This window comes from Phallusia mammillata, chromosome 6, assembly GCF_965637545.1.
Source record: "Phallusia mammillata chromosome 6, kaPhaMamm4.hap1.1, whole genome shotgun sequence".
NCBI lineage: Eukaryota > Metazoa > Chordata > Ascidiacea > Phlebobranchia > Ascidiidae > Phallusia > Phallusia mammillata.
In genome coordinates this window covers 26,458,083-26,473,685 of record NC_137257.1, presented here as the reverse complement: position 1 = coordinate 26,473,685, position 15,603 = coordinate 26,458,083, and the positions used below count along the sequence as shown (strand labels likewise).

General features: G+C 33.1%; 1 protein-coding gene and 1 pseudogene across 2 annotated transcripts; one reads left to right on the top strand and one right to left on the bottom strand.

The window, feature by feature from the left end:
* Nucleotides 1-661: 661 nt before the first annotated feature.
* On the bottom strand, nt 662-6,866 carry LOC145233894 (fatty acyl-CoA reductase 1-like; annotated as a pseudogene). Its single transcript, XR_013861208.1, has 13 exons — nt 6,802-6,866; nt 6,367-6,549; nt 6,095-6,261; nt 5,694-5,788; nt 5,377-5,515; nt 4,977-5,100; nt 4,362-4,533; nt 3,703-3,834; nt 3,321-3,402; nt 2,872-2,961; nt 2,254-2,383; nt 1,976-2,103; nt 662-981 (listed from the first exon to the last, which is right to left on the bottom strand). The product of XR_013861208.1 is annotated as a fatty acyl-CoA reductase 1-like (transcript).
* A 428-nt stretch (nt 6,867-7,294) lies between these two features.
* On the top strand, nt 7,295-15,314 carry LOC145233890 (fatty acyl-CoA reductase 1-like). Its single transcript, XM_080098657.1, has 15 exons — nt 7,295-7,868; nt 8,276-8,407; nt 8,478-8,520; nt 8,990-9,172; nt 9,276-9,442; nt 9,772-9,866; nt 10,407-10,545; nt 10,802-10,931; nt 11,367-11,538; nt 11,912-12,043; nt 12,361-12,442; nt 12,804-12,893; nt 13,314-13,443; nt 13,660-13,787; nt 14,630-15,314. The coding sequence occupies exons 2-15, from the start codon at nt 8,361-8,363 to the stop codon at nt 14,835-14,837; spliced, it is 1,746 nt and encodes a 581-aa protein (XP_079954783.1). The 5' UTR covers nt 7,295-7,868; nt 8,276-8,360; the 3' UTR covers nt 14,838-15,314.
* Nucleotides 15,315-15,603: the final 289 nt, after the last annotated feature.

Below are 15,603 nucleotides of genomic sequence, written 5' to 3'. Positions count from 1 at the left end.
TGGGGGTACTTGTAAAAAAACTGTTACCTAATTTGAAATCAAAATATGCATGTAACACAGTTTCCTTGACAAAACAAGTTCAGACCAACACATAGTAAAATTAGATTTTTTACCACTTGTTGCCTTGTATGGATTAGTTTTAGTGCAACTTTAGAATGTGACCTGACCCTAACCTAACACTGTTCTGCTCTTCAATTCTGAATAAATAAAAATAATTCGGTAAATTAAAATATCTGCTACTTCACTAACTATACTTGGACTGCACAAACTAAAACACTTTTCAAAAAGAAGTAATAACAATATTTTGCATTACTTCAGATCAGTGCAAACAAATTTCTCCTTTTTATGTGCATAAACTAAACGGTTTCTAAAAAGGGTTGTTATTTTATTTCAGAAGAAAATTAAAAACAAATAAAATAAATTAGGAAGTCACATAGAAAGAACATTGTAATTAACAATACAGTAGTCGCAAATTAATAAAAAATCAACTTTTGCATATTCAAACATCAACAAAAGTGCAGAAAACGAGCATTGCATAAATTTAATTAAAATATGAACAGCAATGTATCAACAACTGATAAATCTGATTTTGCATTTGAACGGATAACACAATTTTAAGCAAATACAAATTACAGTAAAATTAACATGTACAGAAAAATACCCATTTAATGTTATAATCAACAGTAAACAATTTGGATTCAAAGATATACATAAAAAAAGACAATATTTCCTTTACGCCATGCCTACTATAAAAAACAGCAACTGAAAAAGGTATTAAGCTTTGAGAGAGACTGTCCACATTGGTAGTCTCAACAATTACTTTTAGACAACGAGCTTGAAATTTGGAAATATTGAAAGAACTTGATTCCCAGCGACATTACCAAATGCCAGAGGTTCCTTGATATATTGGTCCTGGACACTAGGAGGCGCCAAACAATAAGAAAAGTGACTATTTGCCCAAAGTAACCAAGAAGTTGAATTCTAAAAAACGATGAATTTATTAAGCTGAGAACACTGTCATTATTTAATTTAATTCAACGATTTTAAACAGATTTAGAGATTTTTTTCAATAGTTTTTGTATACTAACGCCCTCTGGTGAGTGGTGCAAAACTCACACAAGTCGCAAATTTTTGATAGGTGGCACAGGAGCTGAATTATTTATTTAGCGGCCAAATAGGGGTAGGGTTGGGCTGTAAGTTTTTGAAAAATCTACATTACATTAAATTTTTAGCTAAATGTGCGACTGACATGAGTAATGGTGTCAGCATATTTTCCGAAATATATCTATTTGAATTTCTAAATGTTACTTGGGGGTGTCACAAATATTCTAGGCCGCCCCATGACAATATCCCGCAGCCCAGTTCTCAAGCGACGTTATCCCGCAACCGCTGGAGGTTTACTGTGTGGGTCAAGTCTTTGTGTTGCGAATGGCCGTTTCACACCATCACTTCTTTTGTTTGTGTTTAATGTGCCAATTTATCAGTTCGCGCTGTAACGGGGTGCTAGTCACCATTGTTTATCTAAAGGAAATCGTCACAGCGAATTAACGCCTTTTTTCCGTTCAATAATTGTAACGCATGATATATAAGCGCCCCTATCTAACCATAATGATATAATATAAGATAGAATGATATAGAACGGTATAGAGATAACTGCGAAGTAGTGCTGGATTGTTGTTTTTGTTGTTTTGGTTGTGGTTGGACGTGAATAAATGTAAAAGAAGAGGTTTGCTGCCGATCAGAGTACACAAGCGTTAGTTGTTAAAGAACTTCCATAGTCAGTCCCAATCTTTTGCGTAACCGTGCAAACGGGAACGTGACAGGGGGCATTTATAAAAAATCACTAAAAGCTTGTGTAGATAATGTGGTTTATAGTAATATTGCACTATTTATAAACAGCCTCATTGCCTGATTGTTAAGAGCTCAGCAACATCATTTGGTAAACAAGTTGTAACCACAGGAAGCTAGTATTTACCTCCTAAGACGGCGCCTCTGTGCAGGATAGCTATCAGGATCTTCTTTCAACAAATATTTTTTCAATCCAATCGCATAACGGTCAATGTATGTCTGCCAGTTGATTGATCGTGCGTCAAAGTTGAAACTCTGTAAATGTACAAAGAGATCAAATATTGACAAAAGGGTGAAGAAATATTAGGAAATTAAAAAAAAAAATTGCCATCAACCTTTAATGCAATAAGAATTGCATTCACCAAACACAAATATATCATGCCAAGAAGCTAAGTACACACCAACCTTTTGATCTGACGGTTGTAACTGTGACATAAGCTCTTTTGATTTTGTGACGTCCCAATCCCACTGGTTTGAAATGAAATACTGAAGCACTTTCAAACTTTCAGTAATACGTTGATTCCATTTTATTGCTCTGTGACGAATTCAAGAATATTAGGTTGCAACCCATCAACAAAAAAGTGGTTTTGTTTGGAGTAAGCTTGGTAGAGAAAACAAACACTCAACAAGATTTTTTTAAAACAGTTGTGTGGTAAGTAAAAAAACTTTTAATACAAATTATATTAAAATAAGGTTTTAGTCAGTTTTTGTTATGTCATTTAGAATTAATACTAGACGTTATCATTTTACTATTCACAAACAGATGCATAGAAATTGCTCATGGCTCATTGTGAGCTGCAGCCATAGCAGCCGAACACAGGTATGCTGCATACGAAAAATCTGACCAATGATGTGTAAAACCTATAATTAAGAATATATAACATAGTCTCAATAAGTAGAGGCAGGATGTAAAACACTGAGCTTAATCTAAAAGTTTATTGATTAAAAAATTAGTCAAAAACTTCGTTTGGTGAAGAATAGATGTAAACTACTGACCCAGATAAATATAAAAGAAAAACTTACATTGGTTTTCGTCCGACCATTTTTAGTCCACGATCAAACATATAAGCTGGAAGATACTCATAAACAAATGCAAGGAGTCTGTGGAGATGTCTGCAACAAAATTAGAACATGTCATAACTCTAAAAGAACAAAATTTAATGTAAATCTAAAACTTTCTAAGTTTGAATTATAAATATTTTTTATTCATTCTGCAAAGCAGAGGTCACCAAACTACAGCCCGAAGGCATTTACTCCATCTGGTGGCGCCAAAGTACTTTTGTGGACCACAGTTTTGACTCTGCGTTAGGACTTGTAATAAGCTATGTGGCCATTGCATGTAATCTTGAAGTTAGTGATAAAAGTTTGGTGACCCCTATTGTAAAAAAATACAGTACTTTTGCTGAAGTATCAAACTTCAGTAAGCGAGATAAAGTTTGCAAGTTATAAAGTGGAGAATTAGAAGGTCTTACTTGTTTGGGGTGCATTTGGCGATTGGGCATCGAAAATTGTTGTCCAAGGGATAAAGCATGAATGAGTTGTAAAGCAGGATACCTTGAAAAAAAAAAGTTTTTGGCAATATTAAATGCACAACTCTACACTGATTAGAAATGTATGTAATAAAACATAGTTAGACCATTTGTTCATTAAATGTGGTCCAGCATTGTCACTTTAACACACTGGTTTTGGTTGATACCTGTTTGTTCACATATAACTATTTAAAGTTTAAGTTTCTTGATAGTTTCCTGGGATATAAAAGTTTTACACTAGTCTTACATTACACATGAACATGTTAAAGTAAGCAGAAACACATGGGTCCCTACACACAATTTAGTTTTACAAAATTCAGCATACCCATTTTTTCAAGGGGCAAAGGATTTGTTTTCCCAATTACCAAATTATAAATTGGAATTGTTTTTCTTCTTTTCATAATATCATGATTGCTCAGTGGGATCAACTGGTCATGGCTTGAAGATGGAGTTAGACCTAAAATGTTTTAAATTCAACTGATTGGGTTGAGCACTTAATTACAAAATATTTGTTTGAAAAAAGAATTATTTAACAGTTTACAGAAATATTTGTTTTGTTTTTGTTTTTTTGTAAAAAAGCAGGTTTGACTATTAACAGGGATAAACCAAGCACAAAATTGGGAAAAAATAATTTTAATATTAAATAATAATGGGGATTTTAATGGCAATTTGATTTAGTTATGCGACTTTTCAAGTCATATCTTTCCGAGAAAATTTTGCTGAGTTTTGTAGCGCTTCCTTGCAATATCATATAGATTAAATATTGAAAAATGGTACAACTTAAAACCAAATCTGGATGGTCGATTGGTTCAAAAAGTAAAAAAAAACTATAAAAATTGTTGTACATTATCCTATAAAGCAGTTCTACAAATTTAACCTATTTCTAGAGTCTCTTATCAGGCAATATACATATGAGTGTGCAGTGATTATTACACATGACTTTTGATTGTTATATCATACAAGGTGTTATTTATGACTTCGTACTTTGTGGGTTGGACAAAGCAGTTTTCCAAGCTGCTGCAATTATTCCATTGACGACAAAATCTGATGGAATAATGTCCAAGCAAGTTTTTCCGTTCCCCCATAAAGAATATAATAGTCCTTTCCCAACGGCTAAAAACACGCCAGTGGCCCCATTCACATTGTTACACCAGCCCTGGAAAAAAATTGATAAGTTTACCTTTTTATTTTATCATTTTTTGAAAAATCAAGAATGAGAGATAGATATGAATATAGTGTGGTTGCCAGGCATATATTAAATATTTTGTTCATATTTACCAGTTGAGCAAACTAGAAAGTTTAAGTAATAAGTAAATATTTCTGAAAAAAAGAGAAGGGGGGATATTTGGCATTTCAATAGTTCAATAGGTATGTTTACTTTTTCAGAAACCGGTTAATAAATAGCTTTCTTAGAAATGAACTGCATTTGGACCAAAGGATTACAGTACTTTTTGTTGATTTGTTTGCTTTTATGTGAAATAATATTACTGAAACCAGTTAATGAGTAGCTTTCTCAGAACCAAAGTGGTTTTGAACTTTATGGGAAATTGCAACCAACAAGTGAAAAACTTTAGATTGCAACATTGTTTGTTTTAAAACCTGCAATGGTTCTTGATACGTTGCCCCGACGATGCTCGGTCGCACGATACAAAGAGGAAGTCCTGCTCCCTCGTTTACGACAACTTCTTCACCAAAAGCTTTTGTCAGGGTGTAAGTGTTCGGCCTGGAACATAAAGTAGTGGTGGTCATATTTTGTAACAGAATAAATCTACATCCTGTGTGGCAAGATATTTGATTCTTACTCAAAATACATTCATTTTCACCAGAATTTTTTCTTAAATAAGTGCCTAAAACTCATACATCAAATGCTTACTAATGCCTAACATATCACCAAACAAGGCTCCCTAAAGTGCACTGTAAGCAACATTCAATGTGCACAAATACACAGCTTAGAAAAAATATTGGTAAAACTTGACTTTTCATTCTTAAATTTCTTCACCTGTCCCTGAGGATGTCTGGAGTGAGTTTGGTGATCATATCATCTGACATCCATTGTAGGGATTCATGTAGTTTGTTGTAATCTTGTCCGGTTTCATAAACTTCCTCCCCAATGTGCTGCTGGTTGCAATAAGCATAAGCTGCAAAATATTTTAAAGTAAAAACAGCATTTGAACTTGGTTATATTTCTAGTTTGAATTTTTTTGTCAACAAATCCTTTTTAAGAATCATTACATGCTACATCAAAATTTAGAATTGTAGGGTTAGTATATTGGGATGACTTATGTTGCATTATTATTTGTGTATAATTTCCCTTACCTGTGGAAATGTGAACTAGGGCTTTGAGATTCTTGATTCCCCTGCAAAGACCGATCACAGTTCGAACTGCGAGAGTGTTTACTTGAAATGCAGTTCTAAAAAAACAGGATAAAAACTCTTTGTATGACATTGCACAAGGTGATGTTAAAATCCCACAAAAATAAACTAAAAGGGTGATTTCTTTTAGATTGTGAGTTTGTTTTCTAATTAGTATTTTATTTTTGGCATATACCATCATAATTGTGGGTGTAAGCAGAAACAAATGGGTCCCCACACACATTCATAGAAAGAGCTAGCAGTATTTTAATTTGGAAATTTTCTTTTGAAAATGATATAATGTTCTCAGACACCCTGCATACTTAATACTGCAAGCAATAATTTGAGAAAACCCATATACCAACCTTAAATGCTCATTGAATTTTAGAGTTGCAGCAGAATGGAAGAAAATTTGCACTTCATCTTGGATGAGCTGAACATTGCCCTCATCCAATCCAATTCCTTCTTTTTCCAAATCACATGGAATCGCGACTAACTTTTGCAGCAAGCTTCGATCAAAAGTTTTAAATATCTGAAAGAACAGGAACAAAACAAAAATAAGAAATCCGTTTCACATTGATTCACATTTCCAGTTTTACTGCTTTTAAATTATTACCAACTTCTGCAAAATACTAACCTGAGAATTTATCATTTTCTCAAGCCTTTCTTCAATGCTCATAGATTTTTTATTTCGCATGAACAGATAAATTTTCTTGACACCCGGACATGATTTAAGGAGTTTAACAATGAGGCATTGTCCAATGAACCCTGTTCCTCCTGTGATTGCGACCGTCTTGTCATTAAAAAATTGTGAAATGCTCTGCAAAGATTTAAACATACAAGTTTAAATTAGTTCTTTATCAATACTCTATTTGTAATATTTGCAAAAATAATAAGAAATTATTTCAATTAGTAATTCTGCAATAGCAAATTGTACACATATATTAAACCAAACAAACAAACGACTTACTGTTATTTCAACCCTAAATGTATTTTTTGGGGTATTTTGTTTAAATTATTTTACTAAGACAGGTAATTTAGATGATATAAAAGCTCAACTGAGACAACTAACCATTTCAAAGGTTGACATTTTCCTTTTGTTTCAAAAAGTTACAAAAAACAAACAGAATGTTCAAAAAACTCTGAAAAACACTAGCTGATATAAATGTGATTAAAAAAAATACGGAACTATATCCATACTGCAATAGTGCTCACACTGTTTAGCAAATAATGCCTTGGCTTTGGTCGCTGCGGAAGTTTTGTACGTTTTTACAAAACCCTAAGCACATTATTGGTATAACTTATCCAAAATCACGAAGTCAAGCCATGTTAAAAACTGTAAAATCATCACTTTTAAAGTAAATATGTGTTTTGCGCCGTTTCATGGACTTTGAACTTTTGAACCGGCAATTCGGCGTCGGTATTGTATCCATTGACTACTGGAAAATAAAGACGAAATTGTTTCCTTCTTCCACGCTGTGCCACAATACTGAAGTAAAATTAAACAACATAAAATCTAAAGAATTTTATTGCAAAACTATTCAAATGAATTTGTGACTAATTAAAAAATGTAACACGATTAATAATTTAATTTGAACCACGAACAGTATATTTATCTGTAATTGTTAATTGTACCTTACAAAATGTGTTAAGGCTTAAATTCACTGATCGCTTTCTACACGTTTGTCGTTTGTAGAGATCAGTGTGACAGACAGAAGCAAGTAGATTTAATTGGTTTCCGGCGTCTTTTGAAGTATAATAGTTTCAGTGTTTTGTTAACTGTATGTAACAATAATAAGTTCTGTTTATTCAGTGTTTTAACACGGCATTCGTTCGTTTTCCACACTCTTACTGCATTTGATAAAAAAACTGAGTAAATGCAAGACCGTTTACAAAATGCCTCAATGACACTTTTGCATGTTTTGGAAAATTTTCGTAAGTTTATTAGGCGTACCAATGTAAAGAGTGTAAGTAATCGAGCGAAAAACAACATGCAACCTGATGTGTGTCACAAACTACGGCCAAATGTCTGTGGAAGACTTGCTGGGAAAAAACAAGTTATTCGAAAAGAAGCAATCGTTTATCAAACCATCTACAGATAATCGTAGCTCACTTTTAAACATTCAGATGACTTTTAAGGTATGTGCTTGGTTATTTTTGTGACTTTTCTTTTTCAAACATACATCAAGCAAATTGTACATTAGTAAACTATGTAACACATTTTGTAAGGTACAGTTGCAAGTAAATATGCTGTTTGTGTTTCAGAATTAATTTATTCGTCTCACATCTTTCAAAGTAATTATAATTTTATTGAAACAAAATTACTTAACTTATATATAAACAGTTAGTAAGTAATAAAGGTAATAGTTTGTCCACAAAGTTTGTTCAGTTTTTTTTGTTTGATTCTACCTCAGTACTTCTGGCCCCAGTCAAATTTCGTCTTTATGTCCCAGTAGCCCGTTGATACGATACCCACGTCGGTGTTTTACTGGAAATTGTTCAAACGCGGCAAACCACAATTTACTTTGAAATCAATTATTTTACAGTTACCGACTTGACATTGTGGTAATGAGTTACAGAACATGTGTGCTTGTGGGTTTGAAACAAAGTACAAAACTTCCAAAGCGCTGAATGCCAAGGCATTATTCGCAGAGCACTGTTGCAGTATGGATATTTCTGTAATTTTTTAATCACGTTTATATCAGTTAGTGATTTTTAGAAGTTTAAACTTTTGTTTGTTGTTTACAGATTTTTGGGAGACAAAAGCTGCAGAATGGCAACCTTAGAAATGGTGGGTTATATTAGTTAAGCTTTTTTATCATTCAAAATACCTGTCTATCCTGTCTTAGCAAAATAATTAAAAATAATTTGAACAAAATACCCTCAAAATGCATTTAAGTTGATAAAAAAGACAGTAAGTCATTTATTTTCCTGATTTTAAGGTATTTGTATGTATGTTAATAAAGAAGTATCTTTAACTAATTTAAGTAAAAAAATAACAAAAACTTTATAGAAAACTTAATTGATAAAAATATATAAAAATAAAAAAATACTCCCAAAAATCCCCCCCCCCCCCCCCAAAAAAAGCATTTAAGTTTATAAAAACAGTAAGTCATTTGTTTGTTTAATTTTTAGATATGTCTATTACAGAATTTCCTGTAACTAATTCAAATAAAAATGAAAATTCTTACCTTTATGTTTGCAAATAAAATATTACTGATAGACAACAAATTAAAACTTGTATGTTTAAATCTTTGCAGAGTATTTCAGAATTTTTTAATGACAAGACGGTCGCAATCACAGGAGGAACTGGGTTCATTGGACAATGCCTCATTGTTAAACTCCTTAAATCATGTCCGGGTGTCAAGAAAATTTATCTGTTCATGCGAAATAAAAAATCTACAAGCATTGAAGAAAGGCTCGAAAAAATGATAAATTCTCAGGTTAGTAAGATTCACAAGTCAAAAAGTAGTATAATGTCAAAATTGGGAATGTGAATCAATGTGAAACGGATTTCTTATTTTTGTTTTGTTCCTGTTCTTTCAGATATTTAAAACTTTTGATCAAAGCTTGTTGCAAAAGTTAGTCGCAATTCCATGTGATTTGGAAAAAGAAGGAATTGGATTGGATGAGGGCAATGTTCGGCTCATCCAAGATGAAGTGCAAATTTTCTTCCATTCTGCTGCAACTGTAAAATTCAATGAACATTTAAGGTTGAGTTTTCTCAAAATTGTTTTCAATTATGCAGGGTGTCTGAGAATGTTATATCATTTTCCAAGAAAAATTCTCTAAATTAGAATCATATGATGGAGCAATTTCCAGATGAAAATACTGCTAGTGATTTCCATGAATGTGTGTGGGGACCCATTTGTTTCTGCTTATAGCCACAATTATGATGGAAATGCCAACAATAAAATACTAATCAGAAAATAAATTCCAAAACTCAAAGAAAATTTCCCTTCTAGCTTATTTTTGTGGGATTTTAACATCACCTTGTGCAATTTCATACTAAGAGTTTTTTATCTTATTTTTGTTTTTTTAGAACTGCATTTCAAGTAAACACTCTTGCAGTTCGAACTGTGATCGGTCTTTGCAGGGGAATTAAGAATCTCAAAGCCCTTGTTCACGTTTCCACAGGTAAGTAAAATCAACCATAAATAACAACGCAATATAAGTCATCTCGATACTCCAAACCTTACAAATTTTAAATTTATAAAGTTACATGTAATAACCTATTATAACCATAAGGCTATTTCAAGTACAAGTTTATTATTGAAGCCTAAAATGCTTTTTTGTCATTTTTTATTTTTTTGAAAAGGTAGTTTTATTGTTTTTATGCAGTGCTGTAAAATCTTGCTTGTCTTTTTTGTTTGTTCTTATGAAAACAATTAAGAAGGATAAAAAAATGTCTGTTGTAAATAGAAAGTGTTATAACAGCCATGTTGTGATTTTCTCAAAATAAAATTGCTTGTCTTCAGATTAAATATTTGAAAAGCAATAAGGGCATTACAAAATCACAAAATTGTTGTCCACATAAAATTAACTTTTGTTGCTCACAATTTAAAGTTTAAAAATAAATTAGGATGTTTTGACATATGCTCGTCTTATTGGGTACTTTTTTCTGAAAATTTTTTCTGGAATTATGTCTTCCTTAAGAAATGTGCAAATGCTTTTCAGCTTATTCTCATTGTAACCAGCAGCACATTGGGGAGGAAGTTTATGAAACCGGACAAGATTACAACAAACTACATGAATCCCTGCAATGGATGTCAGATGATATGATCACCAAACTCACTCCAGACATCCTCAAGGATAGGTAAAGTTTTACCAATATTTCATCTAAGCCGACCCACAGTTTACTCAAGGTGAAGAAATTTAAAAACAAAAGGAAAATTGTTTATTTTGTATAAATAGGGTTACACCTTCAAAACAATTTTTTTTGTCAAAATAAAATATCGACTGATGATGACAAGCGTTTGTCAAAGATTGAATAATAAACCATTTTTATTTCTGACCAAAACTTTTTGTTTAGTTGCTCAGCATACTAAATATGACCACCACTTCTTCTATAGTTCCAGGCCAAACACTTACATCCTGACAAAAGCTTTTGGAGAAGAAGTTGTCGTAAACGAGGGAGCAGGGCTTCCACTTTGTATCGTGCGACCGAGCATCATCGGGTCAACGTATCAAGAACCATCACAGGTTTGAAAACAAACAATGTCGCAATCCAAAGGGTTTTCCAGATGTCCGTTGCAATTTCTCATAAAGTTCAAGCCATTTCAGTTTTGATAAAGCTGGTTGTTTGTAGATTTCAGGAAAAGTAAACGGAAAAGTTTAACTTAAAGTTCAACCGCATGTTTGTTCTGAGAAAGCCACTTATTAACCGGTTTCTGAAATATTATTTCAGATAAAAGTAAACAAATTAACAATGTTCGTTGTTTAAGTTCTGTGATCCTCCGGTTCAAATGCAGTTCGTTTCTGAGAAAACTATTTATTAACCGGTTTCCAAAATACGATTTATGAAAAAGTAAACACACTTAATAGTTTCATAAAAGATTACAGTGTATGTGTAATGGCAAAATGTGCTGAGCCACCCTTCTAGTTTTGAAATGAATATAATAAATCATATTCTTTCAGGGTTGGTGCGACAATGTGAATGGGTGCACTGGTGTTATTTTAGCGACTGGGAAAGGACTTTTATGTTCTTTATGGTGCAGCGGAAAGACAAAGCAGGACATTATTCCATCAGATTTTGTCGTCAATGCAATGATTGCTGCAGCATGGAAAACTGCTTTGTCCAACCTTCAAAGTATGATGTCATAAATAACAACTTGTATGATGTAACAATGACATGTCATAATGTGATATTCACAGCACACTCATATTGCCTTTTGAGAGACCAATTTCCTAAATTGGGTTGATTTGAAAAAACATAACATTATAGCGGCCTCTCTCACTACCGTTATCGTGTGCCTTCATACTACAGCGAAACGGACAGATTGCTTTCTTTCTCTGACTCTCGTCTTATGCGGCGTATTCGCAAATTGTGTTATTCTATTGAGATGTACCTCGAATCAACACCTCGCTACAATATTTTATTTTTCCAGTCAACTGTTACATAAAGTTTTTTTATGTTTGTACCATATGTTGAGAGTAAGTTAGTTGAATTTAAAACATTTTAGGTCAAACTCCATCTTCAAGCAATAACCAGTTGATTCCACTGAGCAATCATGATATTATGGAAAGAAGAAAAACAATTCCGATTTACAATTTGGTAGTCGGAAAAACAAATCCTTTACCTCTTAAAAATTTAGGTAAGTTTCCAAATTGTAAAATAAAATTGTGTGTACCTATATTCTAGGTTTAATATAAGGGCAGTGTTGCACTTTTATCTTCAAATAGTTTAAATTTTAGGTTGTACCATTGATAGTAACATGAAAATAACATGAACCAAAGATCATATCAAGTTATAAATTATTTTTCTTTTAAATGCACCAGGCAATGTACCAAGGTGATCGAAATTACCCATATTATGTTAACAACTTGAATAACATGCTTTTATAATCCAAATGACAGTTTCTAATCAGTGTGGATTTTTACATTAAACAATGACTACTTTTTGTTTTTTAAGTTTCGATGCTTCATAACTCATACATGGCTTATCCCTTTGACAACTTGATTCGACATCCAAATCTCAAAATCATCCCCAACAAGTACGCCACTGATATTTTCCACTTTATATCATGTAAACCTTACCCAGAAAAAGTGTATTTCTTTATAGCGGGGGTCACCAAACTTTTTTACTTAAGGTTGGATAAAAATTACATGCAACAGCCACATAGCTTACCTAATGCAGAGCCATTATAAAGTATTGTCTACAAAGCACTTTAGCGCCACCAGCTGGAATAAATACCTCTGGGCCCTGGTTTGGGGACCTCTGCTCTACAGAATGAGAAAAAATGGAATAATTCTTTATAATTTTGGGCAGCTGATCTTGAAGGTTTTGTTAAAAAAGATACTAAATTGCATTAAGGTTTTCATCTGACAGAGTTAACATGTTCTATCATTTTGCAGACATTTCCGAAAGCTCTTTACATTTGTTTATGAGTATCTTCCAGCTTATGTGTTTGATCGCGGACTGGTAATGGTCGGACGCAAACCAATGTAGGTATTTCTTATGACTTTATTACACTAGTTGTGTTTTATAGTAATCAGGGTCAATAGTTTACATCTTTTCTTCACCAAGTCCTGGTTAAATTTCTTTAAACTTTAGGCTTAAACTTGGTGTTTTTAACCATGCTGATGCCCGCAAGGAGCCATGTAAGATTTCCAGGATCCTGTTTGTGAAATGGTTCAATGATTATCTCCTGTATTAATTCTTGATGACACAATGAAGGTGTAAATGGCACCACTCAAATGTAAAACCCTATTTGAATATTATTGGTTATTAGAAGCTTTTTTACTTATCACACAAAAGTTTTAAAATCTTGTTTGGGTGTTTGTCTGTTTTCTCTGCAACCTGCTGCAAACAAAACTTTTTTGTTGTTGATCTGACGCAACTTGTTAATCATAAATTCTTCACAGGGCAATGAGATTGAATCATCGACTAAATGAAAGTTTAAGAGTTCTCCATTTTTTCATTTATAACCAGTGGGATTGGGATGTGACAAAAACTTTGGAGCTCGTATCACAGTTAAATTCATCAGATCAACAGGTTGGACGTCCTTAGCTTCATGCCATGATTTTTTTGTGTTGGTTGAATGCAATTCCTATTACATTAGGGTTTGATGGCAAAATGAGAAAAATATTACATCATTGTTAGACCTTGAGCAGTGTCATCCATGACAAAAATATTGCGAAAACAATAAAAAAACTAATTTAAAAATAAAACTCCATGTTGATAATATTTTGTTTCATTGCAAATTTTAAGTCTTTCAACTTTGATGCACGATCGATCCACTGGCAGACGTACTGCGATCGCTTTGTGATTGGAATAAAACAATATTTGTTGAAAGAAGATCTTGATGGTTACCCTGCACAGAGGCGTCGTCTTCAGAGGTAAAAATAAAATTTGCTTGCTGTCACAACTTGTTTACCAAATAATATTGCTGCAGAGTAGTTGTAAGTCTGGCTTTTTGGGCCGGGTTCAGGCTTCAGTTTCCTAAAAAACGGGCTTGATTCGGGCCTGACTTTACACTCTGTGTCAGTATTTTCTGGAATAAATTTAACTGGCTAACCAAAGTAGCTAGTTGCTGGACCTTATGTCAATCAGCCCTTAAACACCTTGTTCAATTGCCTATTGTTTCTGTTGTCTTGGTCTTTGCTAAGTCTTCAATGCATAAGCCTGTCAATCAAATATCTGGGCGTAAACAGGCTTCTCGAAAACATTTCAGGTTTGGTCCGGGATTTGGACTTGTACTTTTGGGTTTGGGGCCAGCTTTGGACCCGACAACTCTATGTTGCTGAGCTCTTAACAGGCAGACAATAATAAAAACTAAAATATTGCAATATACCCTATTGTCTATATTGGCGTTTAGTTGATTTTCTTTCTTGTCTCCGAGCAAGTTTTGAAATTCAGATTGATAAATTTCCCCTCTGGAAAAACATCATCCACCACAAAAAACCTGTAAATTTTTTATCTGAGTCTGTTTAAAATTGATTGAATTAAATTGAATAACCACAGTCAGTGTTTTTTTTAAGGTGTTTTGGGGGACCGAAACGGTCCCCCAAATTTCTCCAGCGGTTTCCCAAAATTTGGACTTGCAACTACAACCACAGTTTTTGGTATTTAAATGAAACACTTGCGGTCTCTTAAAACTACTTAGCAGGCACCCAAACCAAACCTTAAAAAAAAAACCTGACCACAGTGTTCTTAGCTTATTAATTCATCCTTTTTTTAGAATTCGACTTTTTGGCTACTTTGGGCAAGCAGTCACTTTTCTTGTTGTTTGGCGCCTCCTGGTGTCCAGGACCACAATAGCGAGAAACATCTGGCATTTGGTAATGTCACAGGGAATCAAGTTCTTTCAGTATTTCCAGATTTCAAGCTCATTGCCTATACGTAATATTTTAAAAGTGCCAATGTGGACAATTCCATTCAAATTGTAATACGTTGTGTTCAAAAAGTTTGTGGTTGTTGTTTTGTCTTTTCCGTTCCATCGCATGTTTGGCATGGCACAAAGAAAAATATTGTTTGTTTCTTTTGGATTTTCAATTTTAAACTGCCTGCCAAACATTAAAGTGTTTTATTCTGTACATGTAAATTTTACTGTGAATTGTATTTGCTTAAACTTGTGTTATCCGTTTAAATGCAATATTAGACTGTGTATATTTCAATTAATTGCTGCAATGCTCGTTTTCCGCACTTAAAAAAATGCAAATTTGGATTTCAATTAATTTGCAACTACTGTAGTGTTATTTGCAATGCTCTTGCTGTTCAACTTCGTGTTTCATTTCTTTTCAATTTCCTTCTGATATAAAATAACAAAACATGTTACAAACGTTTTAATTTATGTTCATGGAAAGGAGAATGTTGTTTGCATTGATCTGAATTGAGTTGAGTACATAAAAATAACTTATAAGCTTGTTATTACTTCTTTTTACTAATTGAGTTCTTATTTAGTATTTAAAGATACTTATTGAAGTGGCAGACATTTTAATTTAACGATTTTTTTGTTTTTATTCAGAATTAAAGAGCTGCACGATGTGGTTAGGATAAGGTCACATTCTAAAGTTGCACTAAAAAACTAATCCATGCGAGCTAACATATGGTAAAAAATCTAGCTTACTGTGTATTGACTTGTTTTGGCAAACAAACTGTTTTACATGTATTTTTCGATTTCAAATTTGACAACAGTTTATAGCCAAGTACCCC